At 48.1% G+C, this 23,163-nt stretch overlaps 1 protein-coding gene across 1 annotated transcript; it reads right to left on the bottom strand.

Moving 5' to 3' along the window:
* Positions 1-235: 235 nt before the first annotated feature.
* On the bottom strand, positions 236-21,415 carry ATP1B2 (ATPase Na+/K+ transporting subunit beta 2). The gene is made up of 7 exons (XM_083410749.1): positions 21,096-21,415; positions 12,524-12,652; positions 10,144-10,248; positions 7,589-7,791; positions 6,472-6,528; positions 3,490-3,588; positions 236-2,042 (listed from the first exon to the last, which is right to left on the bottom strand). Exons 1-7 carry the CDS (start codon positions 21,205-21,207, stop codon positions 1,878-1,880), a joined length of 870 nt encoding a protein of 289 aa, XP_083266875.1. The 5' UTR covers positions 21,208-21,415; the 3' UTR covers positions 236-1,877.
* Between the last annotated feature and the right edge of the window lie 1,748 nt (positions 21,416-23,163).

Genomic DNA, 23,163 nt, shown 5'->3' with positions numbered 1-23,163 from the left:
ATTTATTTATTTCTCATCTTTACAGTAAATCTGATACAGGCAATTAAATAATTCTGCAAATAAAAACAAAAGATAAAAATAAAAGAGTTAAAAAGCCAAAGAATTTTTAAGTTATGTCTTCCATTCATACACGTAATCATCGACTTCGATGCAAGCCTTAAAAGAGGTGAAAGGGGTGAAATTTAATAACTATTGGAAAAACAAGAAGCAAGGGAGGTTTCTTTTTTTTAACAAAAAAAAAAAAGACCCATTGCCAAAAATTAAAAGTTCGCTTTCGTTTTAAAACGACGCTTCTGTTCTTCCGACAAATATTAAACGGGAAGTGAGAGATGAGGCAAGCGAGAATCTAAGAGAAAACAAAAATAAAATAAAAAAAAAACTCCATCGGTTAATTAAAGTGACTAAAGAGGCATTATTGGGTTCAGTCAATATTTCCCCCTCAACTATGGCAGAACCAGTGGTTTTGTTTCGTTTTTTTAATTTCTTTTCTATCATCATCTTAGTGCAATGTGTGCCACTATTATAACAGATTAAAACAACTGTACACTAAAGGACGAACAGGGTCAGAGTAGATCCTATTTAGAAGAGAGAGAGGGATGGCAGGGTGAGACAATTAAGACTGACAAGCTGCGTTTTTCACAGCCGCCGCGACCGTTTCCTCTGCGAGGGAACCAGAACAGCCGCCATGCCCAAAAGAAGCCTTTTGTCTGCCATTTTTTTAAAGAAAGCTGCTTGCAAGTCAAGAGAGAGATGGCAAGCTATTGCCACACAGAAGTCAAAAGTAGTTAAAGGGGGGGACGCTTCAACCCCTGAAGCCGTTTTGGACGGTTGCCACAGATTCTGCACTTTCTAAAACAAGGAAGAAGGGTTTACTGATTTACTGAGAGGACCGGCCAGCAGCAAAATGGCTGCCATCCAAAAAACAGAGCGGCGGCCATTTTGTCCATCATGCAGAGCTGAGAAAGTGCAGCCATTTCGCTCGGTGGCCAACATTCTGAGGGAATAATTGGGTTTAATCCTTCATTAAGTATTTAGAGAGCGCAGCAATACACACCCTCCAAAAAAAAACCACGTTTAATGCATATTTTGACGTTCTTTCGTGCTGTCACGGCAGCCGGAAGCTTCCGGAGCGGCCGAGACAAAATGGCTTCCCAACGGTCAACAGTCGGAGGCCCCAAACCACAGCAATTCCCCCCAAATTAGGAACCAAGATGGCCCACCGCTAACCCCCACAGGGCCAAGAAGCCCCCCCGTAGCTATTTTCATAACAAGGGTTTTGTGGCAGGAGAGAAACTGGTAGAAAAGATGGCGGGGGTGAGAGGGGGGGGGGGAAGGAAAAGAGCTCTGGAAAAGGATGAAAATACGGAGGACTCAGCAGTACCTTAATTTTTAATATATATAAAAAATATCTATATACATTTATTATTATATTAGGAAATATCTCTGGGATGGGGGTGGGGAGATTTGTGGGACCTGGGCTTGGGGGGGGGGGATCACAGCCTCTGAGCTCCCCACATATGTGGGGCGAGAAGGGGGAGAAAAAATGTCGTTAGAACGAGCCAAAGCAGCATTCCCAAATATTTCGAGAGGGGTAACGGGGGCAGATGCGGGTCAGATGAAGGGGTGCAGGTGGAAGAAGCAAAGCCGTCGATTTCGGGGTTCGGGGATTGTCTAACAGCAACGGTTAAGGATGTGCAGAAGTGGGGTGTCCCCCCTGCACCCCACAACCGCCTTGCTCTTCCTTCAACATCAATGCACCACCCTCTTCGGAGCATGGAAGGAAAAAGTTAGCTTTCTTTTCTTTTTTAGGGTGCTGGGGTGCAAGGGGATGGGGCGGAGGGGAGGACGGGCCGAGGATTTTTTTGGGGGGGACACTATCATTCTTTGTTGACCCGGATCTTGAAAGCCACGCGGCCGGCAAACTTGTCCCGCTCGTCGTTCGTGTTGACGTTGGCGGCGTTGACCCGGCACTCAATATGGTGGTCATAGTTGAACGTGAGATTGAGGAATTTGACGGCCACGACGGGCTGCGTGTAGTTCACCTGTGGAAGTGGGGGAGACAGAGGGGCAAAAAATCAGCCGGGGAACCAACCCACGGATCTCGTCTCGCACCCCCCAAATCTCTCGCTTTTCCTCCAAAAACACTAAGGCAGATTTTGGGCTCGGATTAAACCGGCAGCCCGAAATGTCCTTGCAAAAGTTAAGAGGTCTGACTCGCGAGCGGCTTCCAAATCTACCGAAAATTTCAGCGCCAAAAAAACCCTAGCTTGCTAAACCACAAACTGATTTTTTTAAAAAACCGAATTCATCTCAATTTTTATTTCTTGCCTAGCTGCTAAATACTGGAGAGACTGGTCAGCAAACTTTTTCAGCAGGGGGCCGGTCCACTGTCCCTCAGACCTTGTGGGGGCCGGACTATATTTTGGAAAAAAATAATAATGAACGAATTCCTATGCCCCACAAATAACCCAGGGATGCATTTTAAATAAAAACACACATTTTACTCATGTAAAAACACCAGGCAGGCCCCACAAATAACCCAGAGATGCATTTTAAATAAAAGGACACATTCTACGCATGTAAAAACACGCTGATTCCCGGACCATCCACAGGCCGGATTTAGAAGGCGATTGGGCCGGATAGTTTGCCTACCCATGCTTTAGCACTTTAACATTGCTCTTGTTTCATTTTTAATTTGTGCACAGACTTTCTGTACCGCTATGTACAAAGCGGTTTATGAGCCACAGGAACGGCAAACTATACAACGGAAATCACGCATCCTGCAACAACGTGACCTGGAGCAATCGGGTCAAAATGGTATATAGGACTATAGAAATAAATAACGCGATATGCGACAGTCCATCTGAAATATAATACTGCAAACGGATCGTTGAATATGATGGCCGAATACTTAGAGCACTTCCTCCTATTTTGGGGTTTAATGCTTTTCCACTTTCTACTTTGGAACAACAAATGTTTAGTCCAAGCCTGCGACACACCTTTCTCCTCCCGCCCAATCTTTGTACATCCCTTTAGCAAAAGATGGCAGGACGCGGGTGGCGCTGTGGTCTAAACCACAGAGCCTAGGGCTTGCCGATCGGAAGGTGGGTGGTTCGAATCCCCGCGACGGGGTGAGCTCCCGTTGCTCGGTACCTGCTCCTGCCCACCTAGCAGTTCGAAAGCACATCAAAGTGCAAGTAGATAAATAGGTACCGCTCCGGCAGGAAGGTAAACAGTGTTTCCGTGCACTGCTCTGGTTTCACCAGAAGTGGCTTAGTCCTGCTGGCCACATGACCCGGAAAAACTGTCTGCGGACAAACGCCGGCTCCCTCGGCAAGTAAAGCAAGATGAGCACCGCAACCCCAGAGTCGTTCGTGCCTGGACTTAACTGTCAGGGGTCCTTTACCTTTAGCAAAAGATGGCCCCAAGAAACACACTTTTGGGTTGAAGAGGAGGAAAGAAAAGGCTTGGGGATTGTGCCATACTTACGTGGATTTTTTTGCCGTAGTAAGGAAAGTACATTAGGTCAATGTTTCCATTGGGAGGGAACATTGCTATCTCCCCCAGTTTCTGGGCATCCTCCTCTTTCTGTGGGAGGAGAAAATATGGGTGTCAAAAGATATTTTATCTCTTCCCCCCCCCTCCCTGACATGCGGCTAGCAACATGCCACCCCCATTCATCTTAATGCTCACTATTCCAAACTCACTTTCACTAACTGTGAGATCTCCCTTTCCTATTGGCTGGCTACGCCAATGATCATTTTGCCCCCCACTCCTGGTGCTCGTTTGCTGCCTCATTCAACTCTTCTGCCATCTGCTATGTGCATTCAATTATCAAAAATCTCCCCTCCCACTAAGACACAGCCTCCAAGGCCGCCACCCCCTGCCCCCGCTTTTCCCAAACCGCATCCAGTTGTTGTCCTTACTATGAGATCTTCCTTAGGGTTTTTTTTCTTCTGAAGACAGAAACGTAGAAGAAGAGGACAGAGTGAACGCGTGGAGAGACAAAGAAGAAAATAAAGTGAACAAAGGAAAGGCTAAATGAACAGAGGAGGGAGACAGCCATTTTTACAAAAAACGTAAGAGGAACAAACAAAACCAAGGGCTACCAAGACTATTTTACACGACTGTGATCCTTTTCTTACACTATCTCTGTACAGTCATACCTCATGTTACGTTCTTTCAGGTTACGTCCTGCGGCGACCCGGAAGTACCGGAAAGGGTTACTTCTGGGTTTCATCGCTCACGCATGCGCACAAGTGCTAAATCGCACTGCGCACCTGTGCTGATACGGTGCTTCAGGTTGCGCTCTTTCCATGTTGCGAACGGATGCCGTTCGCAACCAGAGGTACCACTGTATTACCTTACGATGACTTCAAGTTTTGTTAGGGAAGGTGGGAGGGGAGTAAGAGGGAAATCAAATGATATTGTTGGTGTAAATTTCTTCTCTTTTTGAAAAAATCAGCAAAACGGTGTGGGTGTGTTTTAGAAAAAAATACTGTGATCTAGCACCACCCGGAAATCTGAACTGTACACTCAAACCGAAGACACCTGTAAGCTCCAGCTTTCATAAATTCAACAAGAGGCTGTGAAGATGAACCTGAATGCAAATCTGGTGACAAATCTCAGAAGCTAGGCGCTTGGGGCTGAGCCATGATTTGACAGGGAAAAGGAAAAGGGACTGAGAGCCCGGACTACCTCTCCGCCTCTTCCTCATATTGCAAAAACAAGGAAACCGTTCGACGTTGCTTAACATGAAGGCGCGGCAAATTTCAACATCCCTTGGCGCAAGAGTTTGAACTGGTTTTTCAGAAGGGTATGTGCTGCCTTGATTGCTCACAAAGGGAAAAACTACTGGAGGAGGCAAGAGGTAAAGGAAGTGAAGTGGCTGAGTGGGAGAGAATCTACTTTGCATACAAAAGGTCCCGAATTCGATTTCCGACAGGATCTGCAGGTAGAGCTGGTGGAAAGGCCCTTTTCTGAAACCTCAGGGGGGCCACTGCCAGCACTGAACCAGATGGACTCATGCTCATGAACTTAACAAGGAATTTCCCCATGTTCTTAACTTCATGACAAGCAGTATTTAAATGCATCGTCGAAGCTGTTAAATACCGCTGTGGTGGGGGTTTTTGAGCCATCCCTTGGTAGGCTAGCTATCCCGATGTCTATCGGGATACCAAATGATGGAACTGACCTGGAGAAATATTTACAGGTCATTTTGTGACCCCTATATACAGCAATGTTCAATGAATTTAGAGGCTAACAAATCAATATTTTTAAATACCCCCCCCCCCAGCCCTAACAAACTAGAGCGGCTGGGGGAGCCCAGTCACATGGGCAGGGTACAAGAAATTATTATGATTACAATTATTATTTTTTAGTATTATTCTTTCACAGGAGGCTGTGAAGTGTCCTTGGAGAAATTTTCAAAAAAATAAATAATCCCAGCCAATATGGATTGGCTGCTAAATATGGCTGCTAAATATGAAAAAGGGGGCACCCCAACAGAATTCTACAATATTCATAGCTAGTGCTATGAGAATGCCTCCCCTTTTGATATTAATACTTTTGTGGGATATTCACATTGCAACGAAGAGGTTCGAGTTGGGGGATATAAGACAAAATTGCTGCATCAGGCCTGTGGACCATCTAGTCCATTATCCTGTTCTCACAGTGGCCACCTAGATGCCCATTAGGGGATGCCTGGAAGCAGGATTCGAACGCAAGATCACCCCCTCCCCTCCGTGTTTTCCAGCAGCTGGTATTCAGAAGCAACCCTGCCTCTGATTGTGATGGGAGAAGATCGCCACCTTGGCTGGGAGCCACCCATAGCCCTCTCCTCCCCCTGGAATTTGCCTGATCCTCTTTGAAAGCCATCCAATTTGGCGGCCAGCCCTGTGCCATCCGGTGGCAGGGAGTTCCACAGGTTAACTCCGCTCTGCATAAAGAAGTTCTTCCTTTGACCCAGCCTGAAGCTTCCAGCTAGGTATTGCGGGACAGGAAGGTTTGGAGCGACTTCTTCCAAGCACAAAAGTGTTTTGTGCAAGAGGCGGCGAGCGGGAATCTAGCCGGGAATGTGGACTGCTGGGTTCTTTCAAAAGGCAAGGCTACTTTTGCGGGCCAGAGGCGATCGACCCCCTATATGGGTTCTCTACCCCTATATCCCGAAGCGTTGCAGGAAGAGCAGGGAGCAAAAGCTGTCGGGGTTCTAGGATCCGCTAAAGTCATCTGCCTAAACGGTTCTAGATTTCTTCTAATGCTTTGTCAAGACCTTACCTCGTGCTTAGACCGGGGTCTCTGAATGCACAGAATAATAATATTTTTTTGGGAGAGAGACAAGGAGGAGGAGGAGAGGGGAAAGTGGAGCGTTAATGAAATGGAATGCGAAAGAACAAGAAAGAAAAAAACAAGGAAGAAGAAAAGGAGGAGAGACAAAAACCGGCAGAGCAGTGGCAGATCAGAGGCTTTTACCTTTGCCAGGCAAGAGACATTGATGGGCTTGCCGTCTCCCGCGTAGAACTTGATGACCTGCCGAGACACAAAATGGAGGGGAGAAAAGAGTTCAGGACCTCCAAATGGCTCTCACTTTGCCCTCCACACCCCACAAAAAATTAACTGAGCTGGGCAGGGGGGGAAACGACACCACCATCTGCAAAAAGACGGGGTGGAATTTGCCCCACTCTGGGAAAGGCTGATGCTTTTGCTTTCAAAACACCAGCCTTCACCGACTTAGTGGCGTCCGGTGGTTCCGCGCTACAACTCCCATGGGAGTTATAGTTCGAAACCACCGGGTCGGCAAAGGCTGCAATTCAGCAGAATTGGCAACAGAACTCCTCCCATCTCCGCAGAAGGAAAGGTTAGGCAGCCTGAGGTTTTTCTGTCCTCTTGCGACCTATCCTCCTAATCCTCGGATGTGGGGCTCGCAATTCTTAAATCTTGCCTGGGCTGCCCCCCTTCCGAGGGAGTCCATTCCACTGTCTCCCAAATATTTAGTTTCTTGCCGTTTGGATTCATCGGTTCAGGCCTGCCCGCGGGAGCAGGAGGAAATAATGAAAACTCAAGTCTTTTATTGCATTTTTAATATTCTGTTGGGAGCTGCCCAGAGTGGCTGGGGAGGCCCGGCCAGATCGGTGGGGTATAGGTAATAATTATAAGGTAAAGGTAAAGGGGACCCCTGACCATTAGGTCCAGTCGTGACCGACTCTGGGCTTGCGGCGCTCATCTGGCTTTATTGGCCGAGGGATCCGGCATACAGCTTCCGGGTCATGTGGCCAGCATGACTAAGCCGCTTCTGGCGAACCAGAGCAGCGCACGGAAACGCCGTTTCCCTTCCCGCCAGAGTGGTACCTATTTATCTACTTGCACTTTGACGTGCTTTTGAACTGCTAGGTGGGCAGGAGCAGGGACCGAGCAACGGGAGCTCAGCGCATCGCGGGGATTCGAACCGCCGACCTTCTGATCGGCAAGCCCTAGGCTCTGTGGGACGCCACCCACGTCCCAATAAATTATTATAAACTGTTATTATTCCCTTCTGCCGACTGAACAGACCCTCAACTGACAAGAGAGGAGTCAGGGCTTCTTAGCCTACCCGGTTCATCTTGACGAGGATACAGGGGCGCCCGTCCCGGTACCCATAAGTGGTGTCGTTGAGGCCCGAGCAGTCGCCCAACATGGTGCGGTTGAACTGGCACGCCGTCTTCGGGTAATTCAACACCCCGTTGTCCACCTGCTCGTTGTACTGCCCCGGGATACAGTCCCGGTTGCTGGCCACTTGCTTGGCGTTGTCATAAGCTGCAAGAGAAGGAGGAATCGTAGAGTTCAAAAGGGAACCCCAGAGGTCATCTAGTCCAACCCCGGCGATGCAGCAGGAGGAAAACATAGCTCTGTAACAGAACATCTCCTTGACCCAGTCTCAGGGAGTTCCAGGGTAGGGAAAGACCCTTTTGATTATGTTTTTTCATGGTAAATCTTTATTAGTTTAAAATACAGATAAAAAGGTAAAGGTAAAGGTACCCCTGCCCGTATGGCCCAGTCTTGACAGACTCTAGGGTTGTGCGCCCATCTCACTCAAGAGGCCGGGGGCGAGCGCTGTCCAAAGACACTTCCGGGTCATGTGGCCAGCGTGACATCGCTGCTCTGGCGAGCCACAGCCGCACATGGAAACGCCGTTTACCTTCCCGCTAGTAAGCGGTGCCTAATTATCTACTTGCACCCGGGAGTGCTTTCGAACTGCTAGGTTGGCAGGCACTGGGACCAAACAGCGGGAGCGCACCCCGCCGTGGGGATTCGAACCGCCGACCTTTCGATCGGCAAGCCCTAGGCACTGAGGCTTTTACCCACAGCGCCACCCGCGCCCCTACTGTTTATATAGCCATGGTTTTATCGCACAGCTTTGCATTATGGCCTTTTTCATATATTCCAAAGGGAAAGACCCTTCTGAGACTCCACAGAAGACAATTCTGGCACAACAACCGAGCGAGGGTACTTAAAGAAAAAACCTGTTTTGTTTTGTTTTTACGTTTGATCTCACTTTTCCTCCAAGGAGCCCTGTTTTATGCTTCACAACAACCCTGTGAGGTTAGGCCAAGAGCTGAGCGGCAAGCCCAAGCTTCTTTTAAAGCTCATATACCCAACGCCCCCCAATCCTGGGAGATGTAGTTTACCGATGGTGCTGGGAAACGTAGTTCTCTGAGGGGTAAACTACAGTCCCCAGAATTTTCATTTTATCAGCGCAAAGGTAGGCCGTTGTTGTCATTGTATTTATTTAATATTTCCCCTCCAACCCCCTTTTAAAAACACATCCAAGACAGGGCCAGCTGCCTCCACATCTCCCCACGTAAAAAATGGGGAGAAGAAAATAAATAAAGGCTGGCCGCAAAGCATCATCTGGAAGGACTGCAGCTGCACCACCGTATGCGGAATAAAACGAAATTTAAGAACCATGATGGGACAGATCAAATAGCCCAGGTTCAATCTTAATGAGGTTTGTTGGGGGCTATTTGTGGCGCGGAAACCGTGTCTTTGAAGTCGTTCCCCATCTACCTAACAAATGGGAATCGACAGTCCAGGTGTCTACTGAAGCACAGATCAAAAAAGGCTAAATAATGCTTGCAGCGCCAGCTCCAAAAAGCACACTGTGTTTTTATAGCGAGACCCTTTTTAAAAAGCAGCACACACACGTCTAAATTATGCAGTTGCAATCCTGATAATGACCCTCCAGAGGAGGTTAGTATTAGCCTTGCATTGCTCTGGCGTACAGATCTAATGGAGAAAATGACACACAATTTGAGATTTCGACAAGGGCTGCAACCCCCAGACACCTTTTAATAAGATTTGGCATTCTTTTATTAGATATACAGAGGAACAGTCATTTCCAAGACAAGCCTGGCAAATCTGAAACTAGACTTGATAATAAGATAGGCCTTTTACTTGGGACTTTGCTATTATAAACTACTTGCAAATGCACTTACTCTATGCGGCTGTTTTATGGTTTGGTTTCTCGTCTGAAACCTGGAAAGCTGCTGGCAGTCAGTGTAGACAGCACTGGCCTAGATGGACACCGTCTTGGAGTCCAGGGCAGTTTCTTGCACTGCTCAGATCTTTACAAATCAACTCTCTGGTTCTGCCGCCTCTTCCCCACATAGCGCCAGGCAGAAACCCCCGTCTCCAATTAACAATCTGCAAAGGATTCCGGTATATTTTCAATTCCGTCTGATTTTATAAGAGAGTGGAAAGCCCCTTGGAGGAAAACGAAGGCAGGTGATTATATAGATATATGCAACCTGGCTTAAAGGGCATCGTGGAGTTTCACCCAGCAAGGAGTTCCACTGGTGAACGCGCCCAGCTCGTTTTTCACACCTGCCACCTCTAGGGGGCCTCAGCTGCACATGCGTGCCCCAGCCCCTCTGAAACTTGGGTTCCCGGGTGCTGTTGGACTACAACTCCCATCATCCATTCCTTCCCAGGACCCTGGATGATGGAAGTTGTAGTCAAACAACTTGCGGCGGCGAGAAAGGGAATGTTGCAGAAGCTTGGGGAAAGGGGGCGTGCAGCCGTTCCTTCCCTAATTAAGTGGTTAATTAGCATCATTGGCAGAAATGCCGGGGGGGAGAAAGGTGTTATGCCCTCCCCCATTTTACTTACCCTCCAAAAACTTATTTAGCATCCTCACGTATTCCTCCCAGGATTCAGTCTGGCTCATGTTGTAAGTGATGTCCAGTGCGTCCGTCTTGGGGCGAATCATCACGCCTGTGAAGCAGGGAAGGAGAAAAAGAGAGAAATGGTTGAGTTTTGGAGCTCTGCCTGCCCACACTCCTCCCTGAGGACCAGAAACTTGCCTGGTCTGCCCCGCAGAGGACCTTAAGGTCCATGAATAATCATAGTTTAGAGGTCCTGGGCCCTAAGGAAGTCAGATTATCCTCCACTAGAGCCAGGGCCTTCTCAGTGATGGCTCCGACCTCGTGGAATGCTCCGTCCCAGGAGACCAGGGCCCTGCAGGATTTAACTTCCTTCTGCAGGGCCTGTAAGACAAAGCTATTCCACCTGGCCTTCAACTTGAACTTAGCCTGATCTTTTATTCCCCTTCCTTCCCTGCCCCTTCCCGTTTTATGAAGATTACCCGCTCTGGGATCCCACAGCTAATTCTCCCCTGGTCTCCATGCTGGCTCAAATAGGACTAACTTAGCCAGCTAGCCCTGGTGATCATCTAATGTTTATTGGATGGATTTCCCCCCTAAATTGATTTTTGAATTCTGAATTTATTGTTATTCACGTTTTATACTGTATTTTATGCTGTTTTCGTTGCATCAATTAAGTGCTTTAAATTTGTTGCTAGCTGCCCTGAGCCCGGTTTTCTGAACCGGGAAGGGTGGAGTATAAATAAAAATTTATTATTATTATTATTATTAGTTCTCTCCTTGGAGAAACTGGCTATTTGGCGAGGAGGCAAAGGTTGGATAAAGTGCTGCTAACACCAGGGTGCCTCCTCTTCAAGCCATCTGCGGTCTACTAGGCCACCTCGTGGTGTTCTCGACTGCAACTCCTGTCCGGTGGGCAAAATCCTGGGTCAGACTAGATGGCCCCAGCAAGCCCCTCATCTGTGACAAAGACCAGTGGGGAGCTCCTAATTTGAGCCAGTTTAGCAAGCAGCTAAGCTGGGTTTACACATTCCTGTACACGGCCAGGCCTTGCCCCAAAGGATCCTGGGGGTTGTAGTTTGTGAGTGTGCCAAGAATAGCCCGTTTAGCAGCTTCAAGCTCCCATCCCAGGGCTCCATGCAAGAGGGAGCGACTTTCAAAACCAGCTTTTAAGTCCGAAGTGTTAGCCTTCTTTTCTATTTTGGTGGTACCGTGGGGCGGCGGGGGGACATTTCCCCTGAGAACACCCACGTCTCTGAGCATGTACAGAGTTCAATGAACGACCCTAGCCAGATTCTGCACATCAGTGCAGTTCCTAGTGCAAGCTGGCTGGCCATCTGCCACGGGTGCTTAAGCTGAGATTCCTGCATTGAGGGGGTTGGACTAGATGACCGCAGGTGTCCCTTCCAACTCTACGATTCTTCAAAGGCCAGGCACTTCTTTAGACACCAGTGCCTCATGCAAAACCATTTAAACATGCCCCTCTCCACACAGCACCACTTATGTGAAAACCACATAGCTGTCAAGCGTCCCTTATTTGGCGGGACAGTCCCTTATCCCAGCGCCATGTCCCGCTGCTGTCCCTTATTGATGATGTCCCTTAAATAAGCTACTGAAGGTAATGGGGCCCTTTCTATGTCCAGCTGTGCTTTGTCAACAACAAATTGTTGCTGGGTTTTTTTGTGTTGAATATATGCTCTATGGTAATTTATGGAGCTAATAGGTATCTAAAGCCACTTGCACGCAACAAAATATGTATTTTATCAAAGTAGTTGTTGATCCCTTATTTTGGCTGCTGATCCCTTATTTTCAAGGCTGCTGGTCCCTTATTTTCAAATCTGTAAGCTGACAGCTATGGAAAACCACCCTTCAAGCAGAAAGCTAACACCTCAGGGAGAACGCCAGGCTAGAGCCCCTCTCCTTGTTGCCCCTGCTTTCTGCCTGCGGGGTCTGGGCATGTTTAGCCTGGAGAAGAGGAGGTTAAGGGGTGATATGATAGCCATGTTCAAATATAGAAAAGGATGTCACATAGAGGAGGGAGAAAGGTTGTTTTCTGCTGCTCCAGAGAAGCGGACACGGAGCAATGGATCCAAACTACAAGAAAGAAGATTCCACCTAAACATTAGGAAGAACTTCCTGACAGTAAGAGCTGTTTGACAGTGGAATTTGCTGCCAAGGAGTGTGGTGGAGTCTCCTTCTTTGGAGGTCTTTAAGCAGAGGCTTGACAACCATATGTCAGGAGTGCTCTGATGGTGTTTCCTGCTTGGCAGGGGGTTGGACTCAATGGCCCTGGTGGTCTCTTCCAACTCTATGATTCTATGATTCTATTCTATGATTCTATGACTTTGCGCACAATCTGCACACAAGGTTGGAAGCCATGGCCTCACCTGGGATGGAGAGGCGGTCCTGGTATTTGGGGTTGAACTGGTCCACCGTCTGCAGCATCACCCACATCGTGAGGGTGAAGAGGGCCGTGAGGAAGCCGTAGAAGACAAGGTAGAACAGCAGGATCAGTGCTGGAAGGGGCAGGGGAAAAAATAAGATTAAATTGAGGAAAGAGTCAGGCAGTGAGGTCCAAAAACTGTAGCCATTAGAATTGACCCCCATTCTGTTTTCTTATCAGCCCCCACCTCATGCTCCCCCCTGCCAGAGGGGATGCTGTTCTTAGACAGGCCTGCAAATGAATATTGTAGAACAGCCTTTGCCAACGTGGCACCCTCCAGGGCTATTGGGACTCACCAGCCTCCACCCAGAACTGCCATTTTGGACCATGACAGCGTTAGAAACTCAGGTATATAGGCTAATCGCAAACCTTAAAGCTAGGTTTCGGTTGCCACAGCTAGTTATCTCAAGGAATATTAATTATTATTATTATTATTATTATTATTATTATTTCATTTCTATACTGCTTTATATTTTAAAGAACAAGTCTCAAAGCGGTTCACAACACACAAAAACGTCACATAACACAATCCAGATTAAAACAACTTCATATGAAGTCGATTATGAAAAGCATTTTCCCCCCTTGTTTCTTTCTTTTATCTTTGTCTTTCTTTTCTAGTTTGCATTCTGGAAAACTGGGTAGATAAAATGTTTTTATGTATGGTTATGTATTGATTCTATTTATTTTTTTCTATTCATTTTTTTTGTAACATTTAATAAAATAAAATAAAATAGAAAAAACAACTTCAAGTGAAATATTTGAAATCCTCCTCTAAAAGACATTTTGCAGTCGCCAGCCGGTCAGCCGGCGGTCGCCATTGGACCCACGCCAGTCGCAAAACACGCCTAGCTCATTTCTCTCCCTGACTACGACTCCCACCAGCCCCCAGCTAAACAGGGTGGCTTCGGACCACAACTCCCATCAGCCGCAGCCAGCACACCTGTGTCACAGCCCAAAAGCAGCGCCGGTTTGACAAAGGCCGCTCCAGAAAAAGAGCCTGCAAATTGCTACCGCCTTATGTCTGCCCTGCCTTTCAAACGCCTACGAAACCGTAACGTCTTTCGCCCATCCCAAAATTTTCCTCTGCAGCACCTGCCTGCCTCGCTAGGGCGTTGTGCCAATTTAATTAGATGATTGACGAAGCGAAGGAAACCAGAGATGCCGCCCCCCCCCACTTCGGCACAGTCGCCAGATATCCCACGAGGTTCAGCAAGAGGGCAGCTGCGATATACATGGCAGGCAGGCTTTAGGGCCAGGGAATTAAAAAGGGGGGCCTGGACTGAACCCCAACCCCCCCAAAAAATCTTTGATACACCTTTAGCGTGTTTTAACACTCCTTTAGCATGTTGCATGCTAAAGGGCCGGGGGTACAGTGTCTGCAAAAGGGCCCAGGATCAGACTTTGGCTGGTAGAGCAAGAGATTCTTAATCTTAGGGTTGTGGGTTCGAGACTCTTAATCTCAGGGTTGTGGATTCAAGCCCCACATTGGACGAAAGAGTCCTGCATGGCGGGGGGTTGGGCTAGATGACCCTCAGGGATCCCAATTCTACGATGATCTCCCGATCCGGCTAGGAGATACCCTCCCTGCCTGAAACTCCAAAAAATGAAGATTTTAATTTGGTCGCAAGTGGCCAATGGCACAATGCGACAGGCATGTTTTGAATGCTTCCCAGGCCCCAACCTCTAAATCCCAGATTCGAGTAAATACTGTAAATTTTTCGTTGAAAAGTCCCAGCGCCGGCCAAAGCAGACCTGCCCCTAATAGCATCCCCTTCCTCTCCTCTACTGCTAGGCTAACCTACCTTCCTCAAACTCAGCCCACCAGATGTTTCTGGCCTACAACTCCCATGATCCCTAGCTAGCAGGACCAGTGGTCAGAGATGATGGGAATTGTAGTCTCAAAACATCTGGAGGGCTGAGGTTGAGGAAGCCTATACTATGGCCCCAGTTGCTCTCCCTCAGTGGTACCTTTCTGTTTAATGTGGATTATGAACCCATCTGTGTCTCCTTTAATTCACCCTATTTCTCCTCCCTCCTGCACTTTCACCTCCCTAAATCCACAGATTCCCAGCTATTCGGTTTTTCAAATCTTCGGGATTCTTCCACTTTAGGGAGGAGAAAGTGTGGGCTGGCAGGAGTTGCGGGGAGAGCAAATTCAAGGAGGCACAAGGAGTTCGCAGTGGGCAGGGCCCTTAATCTCACAGTGCATAGCTGAACTATGGAACTCCCTGCCACAAGATGGCCAACAACTTGGGGGGGGGGCTTCAAAAGAGGATGCATGGAGGAAGGGGGGGATATTCATAATCAGTTGGAAGCCCCCGAAAAGTGCAAGAGGTGGTCAACTTTACAGCCACTCTGCTAATTTGTAATTGACTAAAATACTGCTGACAACATGGTGGAACATTCAAGTAACCGGGTGGTTGTTTTTTTAATCCCCCAGGAGCCAATGATTAGGGTTTTTTATTTATTATTAACTTCCAACTATTCCTTATCTCATTATTTAAGACAAGGAGAGTCTCCCAAAACAGTCAGCGAAGGAAAAAAGCCCAGAGTCCAGGCCATGGGCTTGCAAACTGAAGCCTTCGGCCTGACATATAAAGCCAGGTGGGATCCAAGCCGTTCTCTAGAATTGCACAGGATTTACTCAAAGTTTACACCTAGGTCTCCTAAAATGTCTGAGCACAGGCCCCTTTGTGGAAATAAGCAGTTGCATTAATCCCAAAGATGACTCCGAACTCAGGTCAGCGGAGCTCTCAGTTTACTGTGTAATTTACTGAAGTGGGTCGCTGGTGCCATTTCACAGATTGGGGAACTGAGGCCGAGAGGAAGTGACTAGCTAGAGACTCCACCCGGCGAGAGAATCTGACCCACAGGAATCCCAGATCCGGGTTGTGACACCTTCATTCAATGTAGGCCACGCAGATGGAATAAGTAGGCTATCAGAAGGAACCATCAGGGCAAGAGGCACAATTTTGCACAAGTCAGAAGTAAACAGAGGCTAGGAGGGAGAGAAACACCGTGTGTTTGTGTGCAGGAGCCTGAAACTTGTGTACGGAAATATGGAGACAATTAGGATAATATCAGAGCTGCCCAATGCTTTGTTTAAAATACATGTTTGAAATTTGCCAGGCAATTCAAAGAAACAAACTCAGTAAGTCTCAGGGCAATTTTTTACTCCAGCTGCCCCCCAGGAACCCACAGCACAACCTGCCCCCCAGCTGAGTGTTAAAATAAGCAATTCCTGGCAGCGGGGTCTAGGGGTCACCCTCGCCCAAATCCTGCGGCGTTTTTTCAACGCACAGAGAGAAGACAGAGCAAAGCTCACATCCAGGGTGTTAGCCAATGCTTACAGTTACCGTATTTTTTGCTCTATAAGACTCACTCTTTCCCTCCTAAAAAGTAAGGGGAAATGTGTGTGCGTCTTATGGAGCGAATGCAGGCTGCACAGCTAAAAAAATATTCTGAATCTCAGAAGCCAGAACAGCAAGAGGGATCGCTGCGCAGTGAAAGCAGCAATACCTCTTGCTGTTCTGGCTTCTGAGATTCAGAATATTTTTTTTCTTGTTTTCCTCCTCCAAAAACTAGGTGCGTCTTGTGGTCTGGTGCGTCTTATAGAGAGAAAAATACGGTACTCAAGAGCCAAGCCTGGAATTGAACCTCCCATCACCTCCACAGGCACCAAGTAGTGCGGGGTAGTGGACTATGCAAGAGAAGGTTCAGATCCCCTCCCTGCTCAGCCACCTTGGGCCAGTCACTGTCGTTCTGGACCCAGCCTACCTGGCAGGGATGTTGTGGAATTGAATGAGGAGAGGGGGAAATCTATGAGCTCTCCGGAGGAAGAAAAAAAAAAAGGAGAGTTGGGATGCCAGTGCAATAAATAAGTAATAAAGTGCATTTCTGAAGCACCCTCTCCAATGACACACACAGAGAGACAGTAAAGCTGGAAAACCTGCAGCTTGCAAGACATTAACCCCAGAACCTCTGGGCCTTGCAAGGCCAAAGCTGAGCTGACAGACAGGAGATAATCCTGTTTGCTGTGTCTGGAGTTCTTGCTCTCTCTCCAAAACACACAGGCATTTATAGCAAAAGAAATATGGGCATCCACAGAGGGGGGGGGCGAGGGGGCATTCCACCCGTCCCCCCCAAAAAAATACACACACAACCCCCAGATCCCCAGCTTTTTCATTTTTTTAAAAAAAATCATTTATAGCATTTGTAGAACTCAAGATATAAGGCAGAACGTGGAAACCCCATTCCTGGCCGTTTTTGTGAGAAACGTGTCTGCTCCTCCTTTCGGCGTTTGGCTTTGCCTGCCACCCAAAAAACTCCCACCCCCTCAAAAAAATAATAATAAATAAATTATTAATAAATAAATTCCCAGGAGCAGAAATGAGATTACAAAATTACAATTAGATTACAAAAATGATGGGGTTTTTTACTCCCTCGAAAAATCCACAGTCTCTTCCTCCGCCCTCTAAATTATCCAGTTTTTTTTTCCAGGCAGCCCCCCAATGTAAAAGCTGCCCCCTTTTACCCCCTTCCTTCACGTTCTCTCTCTCTCTTTGCTACATTTAAGCACCTGCCTTGTCCTGTCTCCCCTCCCGGCCTCCCCGTGCTTGGCCAAATCCGGCCACCGGCCCCCATTGCCACTCTTCTAGTTCCAGAAATGTCCAGCCCTCAGATCAGGCCTCCTACCGTCCCCCCCGAGATCCTTTTCACACACCCCCAAAACACCCACAACTAGATATCTCAGCTTCAAATCCTGAGCACCCATTGCTTGTTGTGTAGGTCTCTCTCTCCCTCACCCAATGCTGAAATATCAGGCCTCGTTTCCACCCTAGAGAAGACCCCATAACTCTTTCAGGCTCACCCATCCCTGCTCTTTTGGCTAAGGATAACCCCAATATTAGGGGGTCCCCAATATTGACTGCCTGCATTCTGCACCAAAACCCATCTTCCTGCTACTGTTTCCTCCACTTCCTGGCACCAGTGGGTACCATTTCCGCCCCCCACAGATATGGCATGGGGTGGGGGGCATATCTGTGACCGATGCAGTTCCTAAACCATCACCTTATTACAGAGATAACTGCTTCTCCCCCCTAAAATAAACCCCGCAAGCGAAGCTCGCATCCTTTCACCTGCCGCTAAAATGCTTTTTTCCAAAGTAGTATGTGGGAATGGTGCCCCCCTTCCCACAAGACCGCCTTTTGCCCCATGGAGAAATCTTTTGCGCCAACTCTCTCTTCTCCGCACCGTTTGCCAACGCCTTCGCTCCGCAGTGCCAAAGGCAACTGAACCCAGAGCCGAGCCAAGATGGAACACCCCCCCCTCCACAAAAAAAAGTGCTGTCAGATCTTGGCCTGGTTTCCTTCCTTCCCCCGCACGCCGCCGGATCAGGATCAGCTACTGCAGCAGGGGTGAGGTGCCATCAGCTTTCTGCAGTGAAATGCAAGCCAGGATCCGGGGGGGGGGGGGGACGGTCTTGTTCCCCCAAAACCGCTCCGCACGTCGCCGGGTCTCCAGAGCGCACAAAAGCAGAGAGTCGTAAATTGCAATAAATTGGTGGGGGGTGGACCAGATTATCAACGCAGCTTTGGTTCGCAATCAAAGGGGATGACCCCCCCCCCCAAAATAAAACAGAGCAGAAAAAAAGGCTGCTGTTGAACCAGATGCTGCAATTTTCTGGCAAGGAAAACTGCAAGAGATTCGCGTTTAGGAGAGTGGGAGACTTGTGGGATTTGACAAAAGCAGGGAGGGAGGGGGGCAGATTTGTGGGGGGGCATTGCAAGGAGGGGGCCAGAGCCTGACAGAGAGGTTGCAAGCTTTGGGGAAAGGAATTTTCCCACAGGCAAACAAGGTTTCCAAGGGAGAAGGAGAGCTTGCCAGGTTCCTCAGGGGTTGCAATGTGACGGACCCAAAGGTTGGACTTCTGTCAAACGGTGGCAAGTCCTTCTCTAACCCCCCCCCCCAAAAAAAATTCTTCCCTCTCACCCTGCAGAAATTATTCAGCTGCCCCTTTCCCAGTTTGAACCACCACCTCGCTTCCCAGCCATCTACATATTGTTGCAATCCCCACTCCCCAAAAAGGGGCTGCCAGTAAGGTGGGTAAAATTGGGGGGGATCAAGAGGTACACAGACTTGGAGGGGGGGTAGAAAGTCTGGAAAGGGGAGAATTCAAGAATCTGCAGTGGCCACATTTACACGGGTGGTTTGAAGAAGAAATCTCATAATGTCAGCTTGCTGGGGGGGGGCAGGGAGATAGAGAGATCTATAAATCAACTGTCTCACAGATCAAGGGGGTCACCACTGGAAGGGAGGGTTCATTGCTCAAAGCAGATCTAGGTACGCATCTAGTTTTTATGGAGGGGGGGCGCAACACAGAGAAGCAAGGAAAGGTTTGCCAGCAAACCAGCATTTTGCCAAGGGGGGGGGGGCGCATTTTAATCAACGTTTTGCAAGCCTGATTATTTTCCGAAGCAGGACAAAGCGACAGAGGCTGTGAGAAGCCCCCTCCTCTCTGGTGCCAGGAGACTGGGGGGGGGGCGAGCTTGTTGACAGACTGGGCAGGCGGTGGGGGGGGGGGAGAGAGAGGGGGCCTCGCAAGCCAACTCCACAGAAGGAAAATAATGACCTACTTTTCCTGCTGCTCTGGCCTCTGCCTACAACACCCTTCTTCCCTGCATCAATCGATATTAAAAATGGGGGGCTGGGGAGGAGAGAGCCCACCGTCAAACCCCCCCCCCAAAAAAACAAGAGCATCAGGAAACAGAAAGCCCCATACAATCTCTGCCCTTTTGGGGGGGGACACAGACCCTATACAGGACCTGATTGCTGGGACTATAAGACCCCCCCCCACAAAAATATATATATTTTTCAGGCCTATTCCACTCTGTCATTACTGCCACATTTTCTACACACATTTAATATCGTGTCTCATCCTCAGCAAATGATCGCCCCCCCCCAATCTTCAGGGATGCAGTGACTCCCTAGGCACCCCACTTCTCCCCCCCCACCCCAAACACAGCAAATGCTCCCCCATTTTTTCTTCTTCAAAGCATATAATGATTTTGTTTCCTGGGGATCCTCCACGCTCTGATCTGTTCTCCTTTCAAATTGGGGTCTTTTAGCTCTGTCAAATATACACACACACATCCCCCCCCCATCTGCTTTCTCCAAGGGGTGCTGTCCCCCCCCCTCCCAATTCGCAAAGACTGCAGCAAGATCTCCCAAATTAATTCTCTTCTGCACCTGCGTTCATGACCGGTGCATGTCTAATAGTCTCGTATCTCTCCATTTTGTAGGTTATGTTTGTGTGTATGTGTGGGGTTTTTTTGGGGGGGGGTTTGAGGTCAATCTTTGACCAAAGAACCAGATACACCCCCCCTCCCCTGTTTATCAACCTGCCTTCTAGAACATTGCAAAGGCGAGATTCTCCCCCCTTTCCATTCCACCCCATAAATACAGAACAGGCTCCCAGTTTTATCCATCTTCAAATTTCACTTCATGGCCTGGGTGGCGATGGTTTTTTTTTGGGGGGGGGGTGCTTTGCCCAGGGTGTAAATAACCCAATGTGGTTTTTTTTTCCCTTTCCTTTTTGGGGTACAGCCTTGGCTGCTATTCAAGGACTTAAATCATCTCACCCACCCACCCCTCCTTCAAATTCAAAAATTGAGAATTATTTTAGAATGGGGCCCTGTTTGAATTCCAGTCTCCCTGCTTTTCTTCCACCCTAAACACTAATCTAACATATATAGATTTTTATTTTATTTTTTTGACATAAGATGCCTAATAACCACCTACTGAAATTTCTCATGATGGCCCTTTCCATATTACCCCCCCCCCTCCAAACAAAATCCACACGAAACCCAATTTCCCCCTTGCATTTCCTATCTTACTCAAGGTCTGCAGTTTCTCTTTTCGGTGGGGGGGCACCCCGGCAGTCCGCCATATCTGCATGCCCCCCCTTTCCAGCATCGCATCACCCATCACAAGTCCCTCCATTTTCTCTAGTCCCCCCACCCGCCACCAAAGGACTCTGAGATCTGTTAGAGAAATTTCCCATTTCCCCCCTCCAGAAAGACCGCCCCCCATCACAAAACTCCCCCTTACATAACCCTCCCCAAAGCACCCCCCTCTTTCAAAAACCAAGGTTAGAAAATCTCACTGGGCGATGCCCCCTTAAAGAAACAAAAATAAGGGGGAGAAATGAGAATATTCAGAATCTCCTTTCCAAGGACCCCGATTTTCAGCCAAAGCTTTGCTTTTGGCTCTTAGAGTCGCCCCCCATCCCTAAAATAATCCCTTTCGTGGCCCTGTTCTCTCCCCGCCCCCCCCCCATCTCCACTAATCTCCCCCTTTAAATAATCTCCCTTGGCTAGGAGACCTTGAACTATCTTGTCATTAAATCCTGCCCATGGGAAGGAGGAGGCGGAGGGCAGCCTCAAGATGCAGGATCAGGCCCCCCCACACTCCCTGCCTCCGTGCACCCCCCCCCCAAAAAAAAACCCCAGGCTCACCCCAGCTGCTCCCGGTGCGCCCCATAAACTGATGCGTGCGCGGGTTCCAGATAAATTCCTTCCACTCCGTCATCACTTGCCCGCAGGTCTTCTTCTCCTTCTCGACGGCCATGGTGGCTTCAAAGTGGGGGGGTCAGATCCTGGCAAGGTGGAGGGGGGGGCAAATAGGGGCTGGTCTTCGGAGGTCTCCCCCCAAAACAAGGATGCCCAGGGAGAAGGAAGCAGGAGAGAGAGAGAGAGAGATGCAGGCGCAAAAACGAAGCTCTTTGCAAAGGATGCTCTGAGCGCCTCCTCCTCTGGTGCAAAGGGAAAGAGGCTGGAGGAGAGGGAGGGCTCCTATTTATTGCCCTCGCCCCGCCCCCTCCTGCCCTCGCCCCGCCCCCTGCTCATGAATATGCACGCGAGGCGCCTCCGCCCCCTTTTCCCCATTCAGGATTTTCCCATCGGGGCTGGGCGGTTTTCTGGAAAGAGATGTGGGGCTGAGCCCCATTTGGAGGGGGAAGGGTGTTTGGGGAGGGGGGGAAGGGAGAGAGGAGTTGCCCCCATCAAGTTTCTCAGGTCTGCTAGGTTTGGGTCAACCCCCAATTAGAGAGGGGTGGGTGGGAAAATGCGCTTTTTTATAAAATTTGCATTGCGTGGAATTTGCTGCCTTTGCATTGCATGGAGTTTATTGCCTTCGCATGGGCATGGCATTAGCTGCCACCCTTCGGAACTGCTGTTGGCAAACTCATTTCCACTTTGCCGTCTATATATACATATTAGTTTTTTATTATTTTATTATTTTATTGTTTTTTATTATTTATTATTATTAGTTTTTTTAACATACTATTTTCAACGGTAATGAAACATATTTTTACATCCTATTCAATTTTTTCTGACTTCCATCAGTCCTGTCTGAAAATGTTCCCATCTCATCTCTTAGTATACATTTCTTATTTTCCCTGTTACATTTAAAACTCATAACCAATATCTCTATCTTTATCTACTTTGTAGCACTTCGTATATTTCTCCTTGCAAAACTTCTTGTCGTCCTACTAGCGTAATTTGTTGGTTACAATTGCTCTTCAAATAGTTCATATACTTCTTCCGATCTTCTGTAAATCTCTGGTCCCGCAGGTTTCGAATCCTTCCTGTCATTTTGTCCAATTCTGCATAGTCCATTATTTTCGTCTGCCATTCTTTTTTTATCGGAATTTCTTCTCGTTTCCATTTCTGGGCTAACAATACTCTTGCCACAGTTGTTGCATATAAAAACAGTTTAACATCTTGCCTACTTTGCCGTCTCCTTGACATCCGGGGCAGGAGCCTGTGGTACTCCCTGCCACATGATGTGCCGTAAAAAATAAAAAAGATTTCTCCTTTCTGCCTGGCAAACGCGCTTGGTCTCTGAGCCCTGAAGCAGATTGCAAATGCTTCGCCCTGTGCTGCAAAGCAGGAACGTTGCTGACATTTTAATTGTTGCATTTATATCCCCCCTGTCCTACATTCTTCTCCCCCTTCCTCATTTAGTCCCGCAACAACCCTGTGAGGCAGGTCAGGCTGAGAGGAGCCATAATCGGCTCAAGGTCACCCAGAGAGGTTTGTGTCTGAGTAGGGGATTTGAAGCCATGTCTTTCCCAGGTCTGACACTAACCACTGCACCATACTGCTTTATATACCGCTTGGTTGTAAGGGTGGGGAAACCCCCAATAAAAGATAAAACAATGAAATTATCAATAAGAGACCATCGCCTAAAACTTTCCAAAACACCGTATTTTTCGCTCTATAAGACGCAGCAGACCACAAGACGCACCTAGTTTTTGGAGGAGGAACACAAGGGAAAAAATATTCTGAATCTCAGAAGCCAGAACAGCAAGAGGGATCGCTGTGCAGTGAAAGCAGCAATCCCTCTTGCTGTTCTGGCTTCTGGGATAGCTGTGCAGCCTGCATTCGCTCCATAAGACGCACACACATTTCCCCTTAGTTTTTAGGAGGGAAAAAGTGAGTCTTATAGAGCCAAAAATACGGTAATTAAAATAAGAATAAAAGCAGGTTCAAACTCTCGTCGGCTTTCTAAACATCTGGGTAG

The sequence above is a fragment of the Podarcis tiliguerta genome, assembly GCF_965153285.1.
Source record: "Podarcis tiliguerta genome assembly, chromosome: 13".
Taxonomy (NCBI): Eukaryota; Metazoa; Chordata; class Lepidosauria; order Squamata; family Lacertidae; genus Podarcis; species Podarcis tiliguerta.
The sequence above is the reverse complement of the archived record's forward strand: the minus strand, read 5'-3'. Positions and strand labels throughout refer to the sequence as shown.

What these genes read in the sequence shown, in the direction of transcription:
- ATP1B2 (XM_083410749.1), bottom strand. Translation starts at nt 21,207, where the DNA reads ATGGCCGTCGAGAAGGAGAAGAAGACCTGCGGGCAAGTGATGACGGAG. An exon ending in ATGTCTCTTGCCTGGCAAAG is followed by an intron (nt 3,589 to 6,471) that starts GTAAAAGCCTCT and finishes CTCCTCCCACAG; the next exon opens with AAAGAGGAGGATGCCCAGAA. An exon ending in ACTACGGCAAAAAAATCCAC is followed by an intron (nt 2,043 to 3,489) that starts GTAAGTATGGCA and finishes CCACTTCCACAG; the next exon opens with GTGAACTACACGCAGCCCGT.